Genomic DNA, 13,158 nt, shown 5'->3' on the forward strand with positions numbered 1-13,158 from the left:
ACCTGCCGCTGATTGGAGCCTCATAGCCTCAACCACGTGGCACCCTTCGTCAGCGATGCTCCCCCACACCCCAACCCCACCGCACCCAGTGGAAAATAGCCGTTGATTATGACCGGTCACACCATGTCCGTCAGTTCTTACAGGCGGTCCCACCCCATTCTCAGGGCAATTGGATAATCAATTGTACCTTCAGGCTCAGAGTAAGAGGCAAAAAATAAAAATCTGCTCATGCAATCTCACCTACTAAAATGCCAATCCAGCAGCCGTTCCGAGTTTATCCATATATCAAGAATTCAAAGGATCAGTTGACACTCCACAATCTGCTGCTCACCATTTTCTCCATGCCAGTCCTAGCTATCCTCACGTTATTGTGCATTTTAATAGCAATAGAAGTTACACATATTTGGCCAAATTCATATAATTGAAATGCATGTGAATTTATTAATATCTGTGGAGTACTAATGTTTTCATTTGAATCTGAAAATTTTTAGACTCTCGAAAGCAAAACAAATACTTGTGAATTTAAATTAATGAAAAAGAGGTGATTGGTTTTTAACGTGATGGGTGACAATTACCATCTTCTAAATTCAACCCTAGTAAAAATTCCCTAGCTGGTTGCAGTTAGTTTCAGATGCTCAATTTTTCATGCAAGGGAATTACCCACTACAAAGAGAAATCCAGACAGTTGTTAATAGCTGAAATTGTGGTACAGATGGCAATGCATGAGAAACAGTAACGAAGCATTATTGACTTAGCATACATTTATTAAGGAAGTTAATTAAAGTGGCCCCAAGAATTACTGTAGTAGTAGAGACAGACATATAAAAGAGAGAGCAAAGAGTAGCAGACCTGGTTGCTGCATGGTCACAGCTACCAACTGAGACCAAAAAAGAAAGAAGAAAAACAGTGGGGAATAAATTTTTCTGCTCAAGAGAAAAGCCCTACTGTTTTTTATCCCCGAAATTGTGCGGGTGCTATAGGTAATAAAGCTGTTTTCTTGTAAAAGGATAAAAGGGTAAAGACATAGGTATTTTACAGGGGCAGCACTGGTGTGAATGGAATCCAAAGGAAGAGAGAGAGAAATGGGAGCATATGGAATGGTGGCAGGGTTGGTGGTGCTGAGCTGTGTAAATGTGATTCGTTGGAAGCAATCTTTGTCATCTGAGCTGCAATATCCGCGCGTGAAGGGATTGGTGGAAGCTAGTTTTTCTCATCAGAAAAACAGAAACCCTCCTTAAAGTCATAGTATTTGCAAATGCATCTTTATCCACTTCACACGATCAGACCTGTGCTTCTCTCTCTCTCTCTCTCTCTCTCTCTCTTTCATCCTCTTATTGATTATAATAGTTTATTTCTTTCTATTATATCTCTCCATATTCCTTACTAATTCTTCTATATTTTATTCAGTTCCTATTCTAAAATTTTATTTTTATCCTAGCTATCTTTTTCTGTTCAGGTGTAACTTGTAAGTAGGCCTATGGTTACACAAATCTTTTTGCAGCTGGATGTTTCGTCATATATTATTATCTTCCTTCCCATTTTTGTTGTGTTTGTAGTTCTGCCAGTTGGGTTAAGACATTTCATGATCAGGTTATAATTTCCTGTTTGCTCAACCATCCTGGAAGATTGAGCATACAAAAAAGTCAGGAGTGAGCACCTAATATGCATCTATAGTCAGTTAGCTTATGCAAAGGTAGGCTTTAGATCATAAGCTTAATTTTAGCTTATACAAATTGTTAATTCACTTTACAAGTAGCTAGCTAGCTATGCTTTGAAACAGCACTAAGTTTCCAACAATCATTAGCATGCATTATTTATGTACAAGAAAATTTACGAACGAGAAAGCTATTGTTTTGAAAGGTATCAGGTACGCAGATGATCAGATGGTTTGATTGCTTCCATCCCTAGGCCATAATGATGAAGTAAGTACTTGAATTTAGAATGATTTTTTCTGATATCTTGAAATATAGTGCAATTTCAAGTCGTAGGATATAAGAAATTTGTATAATTAAGACAGTAGTCAATATAACATAATCTTTTGAGAAATATTTTTTATTTCCCAGATTGGTTTTGAAGCTTCATAATTCTCTAACCAGAAAAATTCTAAATTTGCTTCCTACATAGACAACAATTTACATGGATGAACAAACAGTGTCAGTTCCAAATTTAAAATGAGGTGTTAAGTCTACACATAACTGTCAATGTTTCACATTATTCTTAAACGCAGCAGCTGATTTATTTATTACTATCCTTGACAGCAGTAATAATATCTCTTCTCTAGGCTTTATTTTTCACTTTTATTGGTGCCTGAAAGCTCTGATAAAAGGCGCAGAAGCCATGCCTCTGGCTCTGCTGCCACCTCCAATTGGGGTAAGAAAATTGAAGTAAGAAGAAAAAGAGGGTTTAGTGAAAATGGCAGCAACAAGATTGACGAATGGTTTTATAAGGGGAAAAAAATGAGGATGGTATGGAGCGTTCCTGTCTTTAACTTGCTGTAGAACGCCTTTGCAAAAGGTCCAAGTTGTGTGTTTCATCAACAGACTCAGATCATGGCCAACAATTTGTTTTAAACAGAAATATTGGAAATTTTCTCTTCTTTTCTCAAATATATAAAAGAGAAGGTTACAAAAGTAATGGAGATTCTTCTGTCAGTGTCTCTATTAGGCTTCTGCGGACGTTTCTTCCAGCCTGGTCCCATCGTACTTGCAGGCAAGATACCAGAATAACCCATCGATTCATTGTTTTACCTATAATGCCCTCAGGTTGCAACTCACGACCAGTAAATCAAGAAAATTACAAAGCTAAACATAAAAACATGAATCCTATTTACCAAAGAGACCTTGCTTCTTCTCTTTTTCATCTTCCTAAAACCTATATCCGAGTCAGAGGCTGTCCCCCTTGGCATAATAAGGACCAACAACCAAATCCCCCATTCTGATATATTTAAGTTCATTATCACAATTCAATTTTGTTTTTTTTTTCAGCCAAATAAAATATACATATATCTTACTAGCTTGTAGTATATGTCATTTTTAAAATAATGGAGGAACCACAAGCTTAAGAAAGCAATGGATTATTCAGTGGGTTTGATCATGCCAGCATGAAAATAGTTACAAAAATTGCTCTAAAGATTCAGTGAAGTTTGTCTCCTATATTGGTCTCAATACAAGCCACTCAATTTGTCTGGTACATTTAAATAATTTAAATCTCTGTTCAAACTGTTTAATTGGATGCAAATGATTTAAACTTGAAGTAATCTTACTTCAGTTTCTTACAAGTATGCAATAAAGTAGACTTTGCAAAATTTTGTAATAAAAGATCATAGCTATTGTAGTTTGACCGAAAGGATATCTATAAATATCTTGTAATTGGATTTTTTTATTATCTAATCTGATTAAGTGAAATTAAAATACTTTATATTGAGATTTAGATAAGGTTTGAATGGTAAAATTATTATTTATTTTAAATTCAAATAAAATTCGAGTAGTGGTTTTTAGAATATCTACCATCTAAATTTAATTATAAATAATTATTTTTAATATTAATTTTTATTTTTTTATAAATTCATTCTAATTAATATAGTAATTACTAAGATTCATTAATTATTCTAAATATGATTTTAAACTTTAATTTATTCTTTTTGTAAACTAATTTTAATTAATAGTATATATAATATATTGATTTTAAATTTATTTTAATATAATAATTAACGAGTATGAGTATTTAATGACTAATGTTTAAGGTATTTAGATGTAAATTTAAATAATTAATAAAATAAGAGTTAAGATATCTAAAAATAGCATATACCCTATTTGTTCACATTCTTTGATTTTGGTTATAAATCACTAAAGAATGAAGTTACTCTTCACATCATATGGCAAAAGGGTGTCCAATATGTGGGTATTGTTTGGTATGATTTCACAATGAGATGAGATGAGAATGAGTCGATAAATGGTTTTCACTTTTCATTTAAAAGCTTGGAGGGGGCAGGTTCTGGTAAATGTAGTTGAAAGAAGAGGGCAGTTTAGTAAAGTAGAGGTCCTAACTGCGCATTTAAAGCATGCAATAAAACGGTAACAAATGTAGATTGCCAAAACAAGGAAAAAGCCAAAAAATTTAAAAACCCTAGACAGTCCTCAGCTTGTATTTATAACACCTTTGAGGCCCTCCGGTCTACTCCGGATCAGCCTCTGCTCCTGTCTCTGCATTGTGTACTTTGTCTTTCAGAATATTTGAGGGAAAAACCCATGATTCTTCCAACCGCCTTTCTCTTTCTACTTGTCCTGAGTTGAAAAAGAAGAAAGAAAGAAAGAAAGAGGGACTTGCACTCAATATTCGTACCTCAAATAGTTAAAAAAGGGTGAGACATGAAGGGTCGATCTTCCAAGCAAGAAACGAAAGAAGGATTGGAAATTGATAAAATTAGCGAACCCAAAGAAGAGCCTCATCTCTCTGGTGCTTATATCCGTAGCCTTGTTAAACAACTGACCTCTTCCAGAACCAAAGACCCCATGAACCCCAGGGACCCTGGCTCTGTTGATGTTGACGGTTTTAATGGCCAAAATTCTTCCAAATTTGGTGAAGGTTTTAGTGAAACACCACAGACCCAGCAACCCCAACCACCCCAGCAACATAAGAAGCAGGTTCGGAGGAGACTTCACACCAGCAGGCCTTACCAAGAAAGGCTGCTTAACATGGCAGAGGCCAGGAGAGAAATTGTCACTGCACTCAAGTTCCACAGAGCTGCCATGAAGCAAGCCAATGAGCAGCAGCAACAGCAACAGCAACAGCAACAACAAGAGCTACAACAACAGCAATCATCAGAGACCTCTCATCTTTCACCTCCACCACCTTTTGAACAAGAATCAAAGACAAAGTCTAGGAGAAATCCTAGAATATACCCATCAAACACAAACAACTTCTCTACTTATAATTTAGACAATTTTTCCTATTCATCTTTCTCTCAACGTTACCCTCCTCTTCCTCCTCCTCCTCTCCCAAATCCATATTCTTGGCCTGCTTCTCCAATTCCTCTCCCATCGGCCACAGACACTTTGAACTTCACTCTACCAAACCAACCCTTAGGTCTAAACCTAAACTTTCATGATTTCAACAACATAGATACCACCCTTTATCATAACAGCAACAACCCATCAATCTACTCATCCTCATCTCCATCATCATCATCTTCCCCAACTTTATCCGTTGTAACTGAAGAAGTTGCTTCAGCTGCAATATCACATGAAGTGGGGCCTACAGCTATGGCTGATTTAGCTGAATCCTACGGTGGGGGAGGCCTGCATCAAGCGATAAATGATGAGGAAATGGCAGAGATCAGATCATTAGGAGAGCAGCATCAAATGGAGTGGAATGACACAATGAATTTGGTAACATCAGCGTGGTGGTTCAAGTTCTTGACGACTATGGAACTTGGGCCTGAAGTGATAGCTGAGGATGATGGGTATCAACCATTTGATCAAGTCATGGAATTTCCTGCGTGGTTGAATGGAAATGACGGCTGCTTGCAGCAGCATTTCAATGATCTTTGCCCTGATGACTACTTCCAGGATCCTGCCTTGCCTTGGTAAGAATCCAATTTCAAAAATAAAAAGTTCAGAAAGAATCAATTAGGAATGTTTCTCATGTCATGCCCTTCCATACAGTGGCAATTTAATTATTAACAAAAATCAAAATAATTTGGTCCTCAGCATTTTGGTAAATTCCATCAGAGCTCAGTTAAGTTCAATGGAAGACGAGAGTTTCTAGGAATCCCAATTGGATTCAATTGAGTTGCAATTTCTGACCTAGAGAAGGGTCAATTTACCTCTTCTGTTGAGCCATATGAAGCTTCATCTTTTTATTTTTCACAAACATAAATCTTGATCGATTAGATGCCAATGTCTTCACCCAAATACAAAGCTGAAGAGCCCAAGAAAGGCCCATTTAAGTTTGGGATATGGGCTTTCTTATAGAATTTGGGTCAATTGGACCAGTCCAGAAGAGTTTCTCAATTCTGTGTAGCCTAATGTGTACAAAAAGTTGATTAATTCCATTGCCATGGAAAGTTGTTCATATTTTATGAGTTCACTAACCTTGGTTTTTCCTTCTGATTTTTGTCCTATATTGTTGTGATGAACAGCATGGACATTGGAGAAATTGAAGGAATGGATGGAGAGTGGCTGGCTTGATCATTTGACAAGGATTGATTATGTTTTTAATTAATCAAATCTTTGGCATTGGTTCCCTTTTGTTTTCATTTTCAGTCCCTTTCTCCCCTACTTTCTATATTTTACTACTAGTGTTATATCTAATAAGGCTTGCAAATATGTGAAAGGTGTAAGGCCATTGAGGTTAATAAATGTATCGAGAGGAATCTGCTTTTTCCTCTTACCAGTTATCCAATATCAACAATTTTATGTATTTTCTCATTTCTTATTCTAGTCTTACAGCTGCATGCCTTTAATCCCATATCTTCATTGCAGGCAAAGGGTTGAAATTTCTATATGTAGATGGTACAATTCATGCTGACCAAATATAGTGAAGATAATAAATCAAATTTACAAATAATTATAATTATCTGTTTATTATTTAAAAATGAAAGTTTGTTTACTAATAGGACCGCAAATTTAAAGGCCATTTTTATTTATTTTAATCACCTGATTATGCCTTAAATTGCAGTTTAATATTTCAAAACCAATTCGAATTAAAATGTAATAGTAATTAAGAAAGAGTAAAATCTATTATTGATATTCAATAATTGTAACTAATAAGTAATTGTACACTGATTCTAACTTTTTTATTTTATATTTTGCTACATAGCAGGTATATATATATATATATATATATATACAATAATAGTTGCATTATATATATATATATATATATAAATAATTTGATTGAGATTGTAGTACAAAAAATAGTGAAGTCTTTGTCATCCCATAAATTTGAGATGAAACCTCAATTAATTTCAACAAGAAGAGAGTTTATGGAAAAGGGAGAACTACTCTCCTCCGCTCGTGTTGTCCAGAAGAGAAAAAAGCAAGAGGAGTCCTAAAAGGGGTGGATTGGGACACAGGCAGCTAAGCTTTACATGCGGGCCAATTGTCGAAAAGCAGCCATGCAGGAGGGCAAGCGTCAAAGCCAGGATACATAGTATTAAGCTACTACTCCCAATTTGCCAGATCAGTTCATGCATGTTTATTCGACCACAAATTTCAACTCTGCCTCATTAATCGAGCACGGCAACGATTTGTAACCATCAGTTTACATTAACTCAACCCATCATATTAAATTAAAGTTTCTCTTCCTACGACACCCTCCCACTAGAAAAGAAAGAAAAACAGAAAGACCTTGACTCCAATGTGAAAGTATCTTTTTGTTCTTCAACCGGTCTTCCATCATGGTTTCAATCAAATCTCAATTCCTGGCATGCACGTTGAGATAATATACCTCATCATGATCATGTACCCAATTATTCTCAGTTTTCCCCAGTAAAGCTTGCAGTGTGTTTTTTGTTTTTCCCTTCTCTTGTAACTACTATTTTCTTAATCCAAGGTTCAGTGTATTCAGTCACAAATTGCCAAACTGATTGCAGATTCACTCTCTTTTTAATATTTTCTATTTTCTGAAAGACCAAATTGTCAAGATGCCCCACCTGCCAAACCTGCAACTTATAAACCAAAATTAATCATTTAGTCAATTTTTTTTATAACAAAAGAAGAGACTTTAGATTTTTTATAATTGTCTCGTATTTTATTTTCTTAAAGAAATATAATTCAATTAATTAACTTAATTTAAAGTTATTACCGTGTGACAATTCAAAGTATAACCCGATGTTAATTTCAGCATGAACTTTAAGCTAACCCTATGTTACAAAGTTATAGAGTATGCCATAGTTGCCCCTTGTTAGCCCGTCCTCTTTAGGAGGGTACTGAAAGTATAAGGTTGGTATGCTCCCTTCTCCGTGGACTTCCTTACATTACTAAAAGGAAAAAAAGTAAAATCGCATTTATGCCTTTGTGAATGTAGATATGATTAATACAATAAACTTATATATATAGTAGCTGGTTGAAGTCTTAATATTTTAAAGGGGTATTTTTAAAAATAATCTTTAAAAATAAAATATTTTTATAAATAATTTTTTATAATTTTAACTATTTTTAATCAAGTTGAATAAAATTATTTTTAATGAAATTACACGTCATGGTAAGGTTATTACACGCTATATTGAAATAAAATATTATTATTACACATCATGTAAAAAACATATTACATAGTTAAAAATGATTATTACATACCATATTAAAAAAAAATATTGTTAGACTTTATTATTGTTACACGTCATAGTCAAAAATATTTTGTTATACTTTAATACTTAAAATGTTGTTGTTACTTACGAGCCAAAGCTTCAAATCCTCTCAACTCTCTTCATTTTATTTTGTTTTTTTTTTGACAATCTGATATCGATTAAAGTATTTTTAATATGTTTTCATAGATTAAAATATAAATTTTCTTATTTAAAACACTTATTTTGATTAAAAAAAATTCTTTTAAAAACTTAGGTTTATAAATTTCAAATTCTTGAGTTTATTGGTACTTAGATCTCAAATTGATCCAATGAAAAGTTATTTCAAGGCATTTCTACCGTTTTAATTTTATCCAAAATACCTAAAAATCAAAATTTTCAAATAGTCACCTACCCAAGCATATCAAAACCATCACTTGGTGTCTTGAAAGTGCAAGAAGGAGAAATTTGAAAACATAAGATAGAGAAATTTGAAAGTGCATGAGAGAGAAATCGTGAGTATAGCAGACAAATACCGAAGAGAAATTGATAAAATTAAAGAGAGTGAGATGATGAGAGAGAAATTGAAAGTACAAATAGAGATAAATTGTAATGAATGATTTAATTTATTTAAAATAATTTTAAGAGTATTTTTGTCAAAATATAATTAAATATGACAAAAATAATTAAATTTATTTTGATTGTTATTTTTGAAATGCCTTATCAAGGAAAGTTATTCCTCATAATTTTTTCTATTTTAATGTTAATGTTCTCATAATAAGTTTGGATTATAATAGTATTAATTAGACCCTCAATCAAACATGTGCAGCAGTTCTACACATTAATAATAAAAGAAAATCACATGACGACAAATGTAGCATAAAGATTAATTCCTTTATTCTAAATTCCATTGATAACTAAAACTCAGTACACCATACGTGAAGGTAATTGTCACTGCAGGACATATATGATAGATAAACTATTTTATTCTTTAGCTGTAGCCTGAGATGGAATATACTAATCAACATCTATCAAGTTTATTTGTCTTCTCCATAATCTTGACTGTTGTAAGGAGCAAAAGCTTCCAGGAACCAGTTATTCTTCCTCCAGGATTTCCATCCCATCTCTTCACAAATCTCATCGCTGTGATTAATACTGAAAGTAGAAATGCAATGTCTCTTGTAGAAACGAGTTGTTTTCTTCATGACCTCCATTTCTTTGGTAGTTTGGTCAAGCATTTTCTCAATGCTGGGAAGCTTGAATAGACCATCAGCCAGTCGAGACAGCCATTTGCATCTTATCTCTGCTGTATGCAGGTTCGAAACACTCTCAATGTACCCCACGAATGCCATGTTTGGAATCAGCGGATGGATTGTGCCCCTGCAAAAGCAACATATATACTTTATCAGCTCAAAAGATCTTAGTTATTCTGGAAAAGCAATATATATGATCCCATCGATCATTTCTTGATATTTATTATACCTGTATAAAGGCATGATCCCAGAGGAGTCTACTATCAGACTCAAGAAAGGTTCAGGCAGAAGATCCTGGATCTTCTTTTTCCCATCATAACCACTAGCAAGGAGTACAACATCAGCCTCTATTTTGGTGTTGTCCTCAAATTCAAGCCCACCATTCCAGAACCACCATTTCGATGCTCTTTTGAACAATATCTTTCCCTTGTCTGCCTCTGGAAAGAAATTTTCAGGTAGGATAGCCATCTGGCAGGAGGCGTAATCCTCCTCAAATGGGTGATCTGGTTTCAGTCCATACTTCACTAGTGGAAGCTTCCACACCAAGTACGACTCTATGAACTTGGAAACTGCTTTTCGCTGCATAAAGGAAAAACAAAAAACAAAAAGAAGTATTTTTGTTTTGCTCAGTAACAAAAAGAAGTAATTAGCTGCTATAGATGGTAAATAATTAGATAGAATACAAGACTGTAGCAATGATTAAGACATGACGGAAATAAGGAAGAAAAGTGAAAATTAAGTGGTAGGTAAAGAAATGGAAGTTAAATTACCATGGGAGACAAAAGAGGGCAAAGCAAATTCCTGAGCAGCCCTTGGTTTGGCCTTTCATGGAGAAATTGAGAAGACCTTGTTGAATAAAACAAGAAAAAGGGCAAACCCCAAATCCAGTAAGCTGGAACGGTCCAATGTAAAGTCCTTATCACCATTGTACATGGTTGTCCATCCGGTCCTTTTTTAACAAAACAGGCGAAGCAAAAGCGTCAAGATACAAAAGTCAGGTAGTCAAAATCACGTTGCATTCTAGAACCAAACCTCAATCTAGCTAGCATGCATTTTATGACTATATATTAACCAATCAGGGTATCTAAAAATCGCAGGGTTTTTTTTTTTTCTTTAAGCAATAAAATATGTTAAATTTTGTGAAAAATAAAATTTGTGTAGTTACCTTGCTAAGTAAGCATGCATGTCAGAAATCAAATCCTCAGTTGACCTTTTGGTATGATTCGTTGGCTTTGTTGACCAGTCTGCTTACCTTGCTATAGGGAAGCATGCATGCGACTTTATGTTGGATGTCAGTCAAATTAGGGTTTGTCTCCTATTTGGCTCTTTCTAAATACTTTTCTTTTTTTATATATAGTGTGTGTATATGCATGTCACTAGTTAACCTTGTGTATTTACGCCAATACATATGTATATGTATGTATATACCTTGGTTTGCCTCTGCACACTCGGTAGCTAAATCAATGGCTGATTTCTTATAGCCGGCAACAGCAACTTTTTTTCCTTTCAACAACTCACGGGCGGCTTCTTTATCAAGTTTAGAGTACTCGAGGGTGTGCATAACCTTCCCACCGAAAATTTCTTGGCCTTTGTTGGGAGGGAAAACTGGCATTCTTGGTACATCCCCATATTTGCCAATGCATACCACCAGCAATTCGAAAGCATACATCTGCAGTTCCAACAATTCCAGAATTATTAACAGGATCGAGGGAATAAATAGTGTCAAGCATTAATTATAACATGTAAAAACGTTTTGTTGTACATAGATAGGTACAAAGATTCTCGGGTCAACTTCCACCAGGTCTAGCTAAGAATTTTAAACCCTTCAGACCGTGACTAAAAAAGCACATATGTCAAGAAAAACTAATTGACTTACTAGCGATCGCGATATGAAAACCACAAAGATTACTTTTGTGTTTAATAACTCATCAACTGAAGGACATGGCCACGACATGCACTTGGACAGGAAGTTCATACGATAAATAAATAAATAATTCAACACTAGGAAAAGACAGCGGCCCCATGCCCGTCGAAACATGCAGGATTTCCAAGTGAAACAAGCATGCCAAATCATCAAGAAAAGTGAAGAAGAAAATGAAAAATATATGTTTACGAGTGGTGCAAATTAGTGATATGATGTCTAGAGAACAACCTCAACAGTTTTTGATGGATTAGTTTCCACAGCGACCTCCCAGACAGGATGGCCTCTCAAAAGAGATCCAAACTCTCCAGGCGCCATATCCAAGTTGGTTGTTTCTCGGTCACCTATGTACCGAATCTCCACCACCCTGGAATTGAACTTGATGAACTTCAACACATCAAAGTGCGTAGCATAATTATGCAAGTAATCCAGGATCTCAAGGTAAGAAGGGAAACTCGAATTATCCCTTTGGGGCCAAGGGTAATCCGAGAACTCAAAGTCACATCGAGGGGTTTGGAGTTTGGTGGAGGCAAATGAACAATGTTTCCAAACGCCACCTATTGAATCAGTGGCCTCGAAAACAATTGGATTTTGATGGGAGAGCTGTTTAGCAGCGGCAATTCCACTAATACCAGCCCCTATAATCCCAACTCTGGATGATTTAAGGTAGCGCTGCTCGCAAGACATATTGGTATATACGAATATATGATACTGCAGCAATGGACTAGCTTATCTGATTGTATTGGTGTGTTGGAGCTGAGAGTCTGGTTGACTATTTATACAGGCAGATGAGGAATGACCAGATGGATTTCCTTGTAAGTGGTAACTCAATAATTTAAGTGAATTTTGTTAGGTTCAACAGTAGTTCCATGTTTGCCGCCCCTTAATTTCCTTTGTCAACTGCAACAAATGTCACTGTTACATTACTATACTTTCTCGTACTTGGTAAATATCGTCAAATCAGAATTAATTAGTTAAATCTTTCATCGCTAGTTTTATGTATTTTATTTTTGAGGAAAAGTCTCGTTATTAATTAATATACACATAATTTTGATGAAATTAATAAATTAATCTCCACTTCCTTTAATTATTTTTTCTCCTCTCTTTGTGACTCATGAATGATGAACTTGGCAGCATTATTCATATAAAATAAAATTTTTCTTTAAGGATTAGTTAGCATAAGACAGCTTTGAATTCTTTGCGTTCCCATGGCCATATATATAAATAAAATTTGACCATGATCTTCCTACAATGTGTTCGTGTTTCTCGGTTGAGGTCAATGCATAAAGTTTTCATCTTAGAGACGAAGTTCTACTTAATTAATTCGTACAATCAAGTTCCGTTCTCTTGTACTGTGTCAGAGATCTTACAATGCCTTGGCTATCTGCTTGATTAATGGGTTGACTCATTAAAATATGTGCAGGATTTTTCTTCTTCATCATTGTACATGGAGTTGACAAAAGAGAAAAACTGTAGCAAAACCAAGTTCCTTATCAGATAAGTATACATATTATAATATTGATATTTAAATATGATTATTGACTGCATCGTGGCTTTGGCCATTGCTCCATTGCGCGTGTCAACTACTCTAATAATTAAACCAACTGCATATGCGAATTCGTCTCTGCTGAAAAGGAAATTGGAAGAACTAAGTTTTGCTTTGACTTAAGAGATCGCTGATTAAAGGCATGGGAGGGATA

The 13,158-nt window shown here is 34.9% G+C and overlaps 2 protein-coding genes across 2 annotated transcripts; one reads left to right on the plus strand and one right to left on the minus strand.

Annotated features, from left to right (window-relative positions):
- Window positions 1-4,293: 4,293 nt before the first annotated feature.
- Window positions 4,294-6,276, plus strand: LOC110411575 (hydroxyproline-rich glycoprotein family protein). The gene is made up of 2 exons (XM_021421799.1): window positions 4,294-5,584; window positions 6,140-6,276. Exons 1-2 carry the CDS (start codon window positions 4,368-4,370, stop codon window positions 6,186-6,188), a joined length of 1,266 nt encoding a protein of 421 aa, XP_021277474.1. The 5' UTR covers window positions 4,294-4,367; the 3' UTR covers window positions 6,189-6,276.
- Window positions 6,277-9,321: 3,045 nt separating this feature from the next.
- On the minus strand, window positions 9,322-12,145 carry LOC110411526 (putative flavin-containing monooxygenase 1). Its single transcript, XM_021421722.1, has 5 exons — window positions 11,690-12,145; window positions 10,966-11,206; window positions 10,308-10,486; window positions 9,767-10,116; window positions 9,322-9,664 (listed from the first exon to the last, which is right to left on the minus strand). Exons 1-5 carry the CDS (start codon window positions 12,143-12,145, stop codon window positions 9,322-9,324), a joined length of 1,569 nt encoding a protein of 522 aa, XP_021277397.1.
- Between the last annotated feature and the right edge of the window lie 1,013 nt (window positions 12,146-13,158).

Source organism: Theobroma umbraticum, unplaced genomic scaffold (genome assembly GCF_002168275.2).
Source record: "Theobroma umbraticum cultivar Fairchild unplaced genomic scaffold, ASM216827v3 scaffold_56.0, whole genome shotgun sequence".
Classification (NCBI taxonomy): Eukaryota; Viridiplantae; Streptophyta; class Magnoliopsida; order Malvales; family Malvaceae; genus Theobroma; species Theobroma umbraticum.

Coding starts and splice junctions, on each gene's coding strand:
- LOC110411526 (XM_021421722.1), bottom strand. CDS start 12,145: ATGTCTTGCGAGCAGCGCTACCTTAAATCATCCAGAGTTGGGATTATA. Junction 11,207..11,689: donor ATCCATCAAAAACTGTTGAG/GTTGTTCTCTAG, acceptor TTGGAACTGCAG/ATGTATGCTTTCGAATTGCT. Junction 9,665..9,766: donor GGGATCATGCCTTTATACAG/GTATAATAAATA, acceptor TTGCTTTTGCAG/GGGCACAATCCATCCGCTGA.
- LOC110411575 (XM_021421799.1), top strand. CDS start 4,368: ATGAAGGGTCGATCTTCCAAGCAAGAAACGAAAGAAGGATTGGAAATT. Junction 5,585..6,139: donor CAGGATCCTGCCTTGCCTTG/GTAAGAATCCAA, acceptor TGTGATGAACAG/CATGGACATTGGAGAAATTG.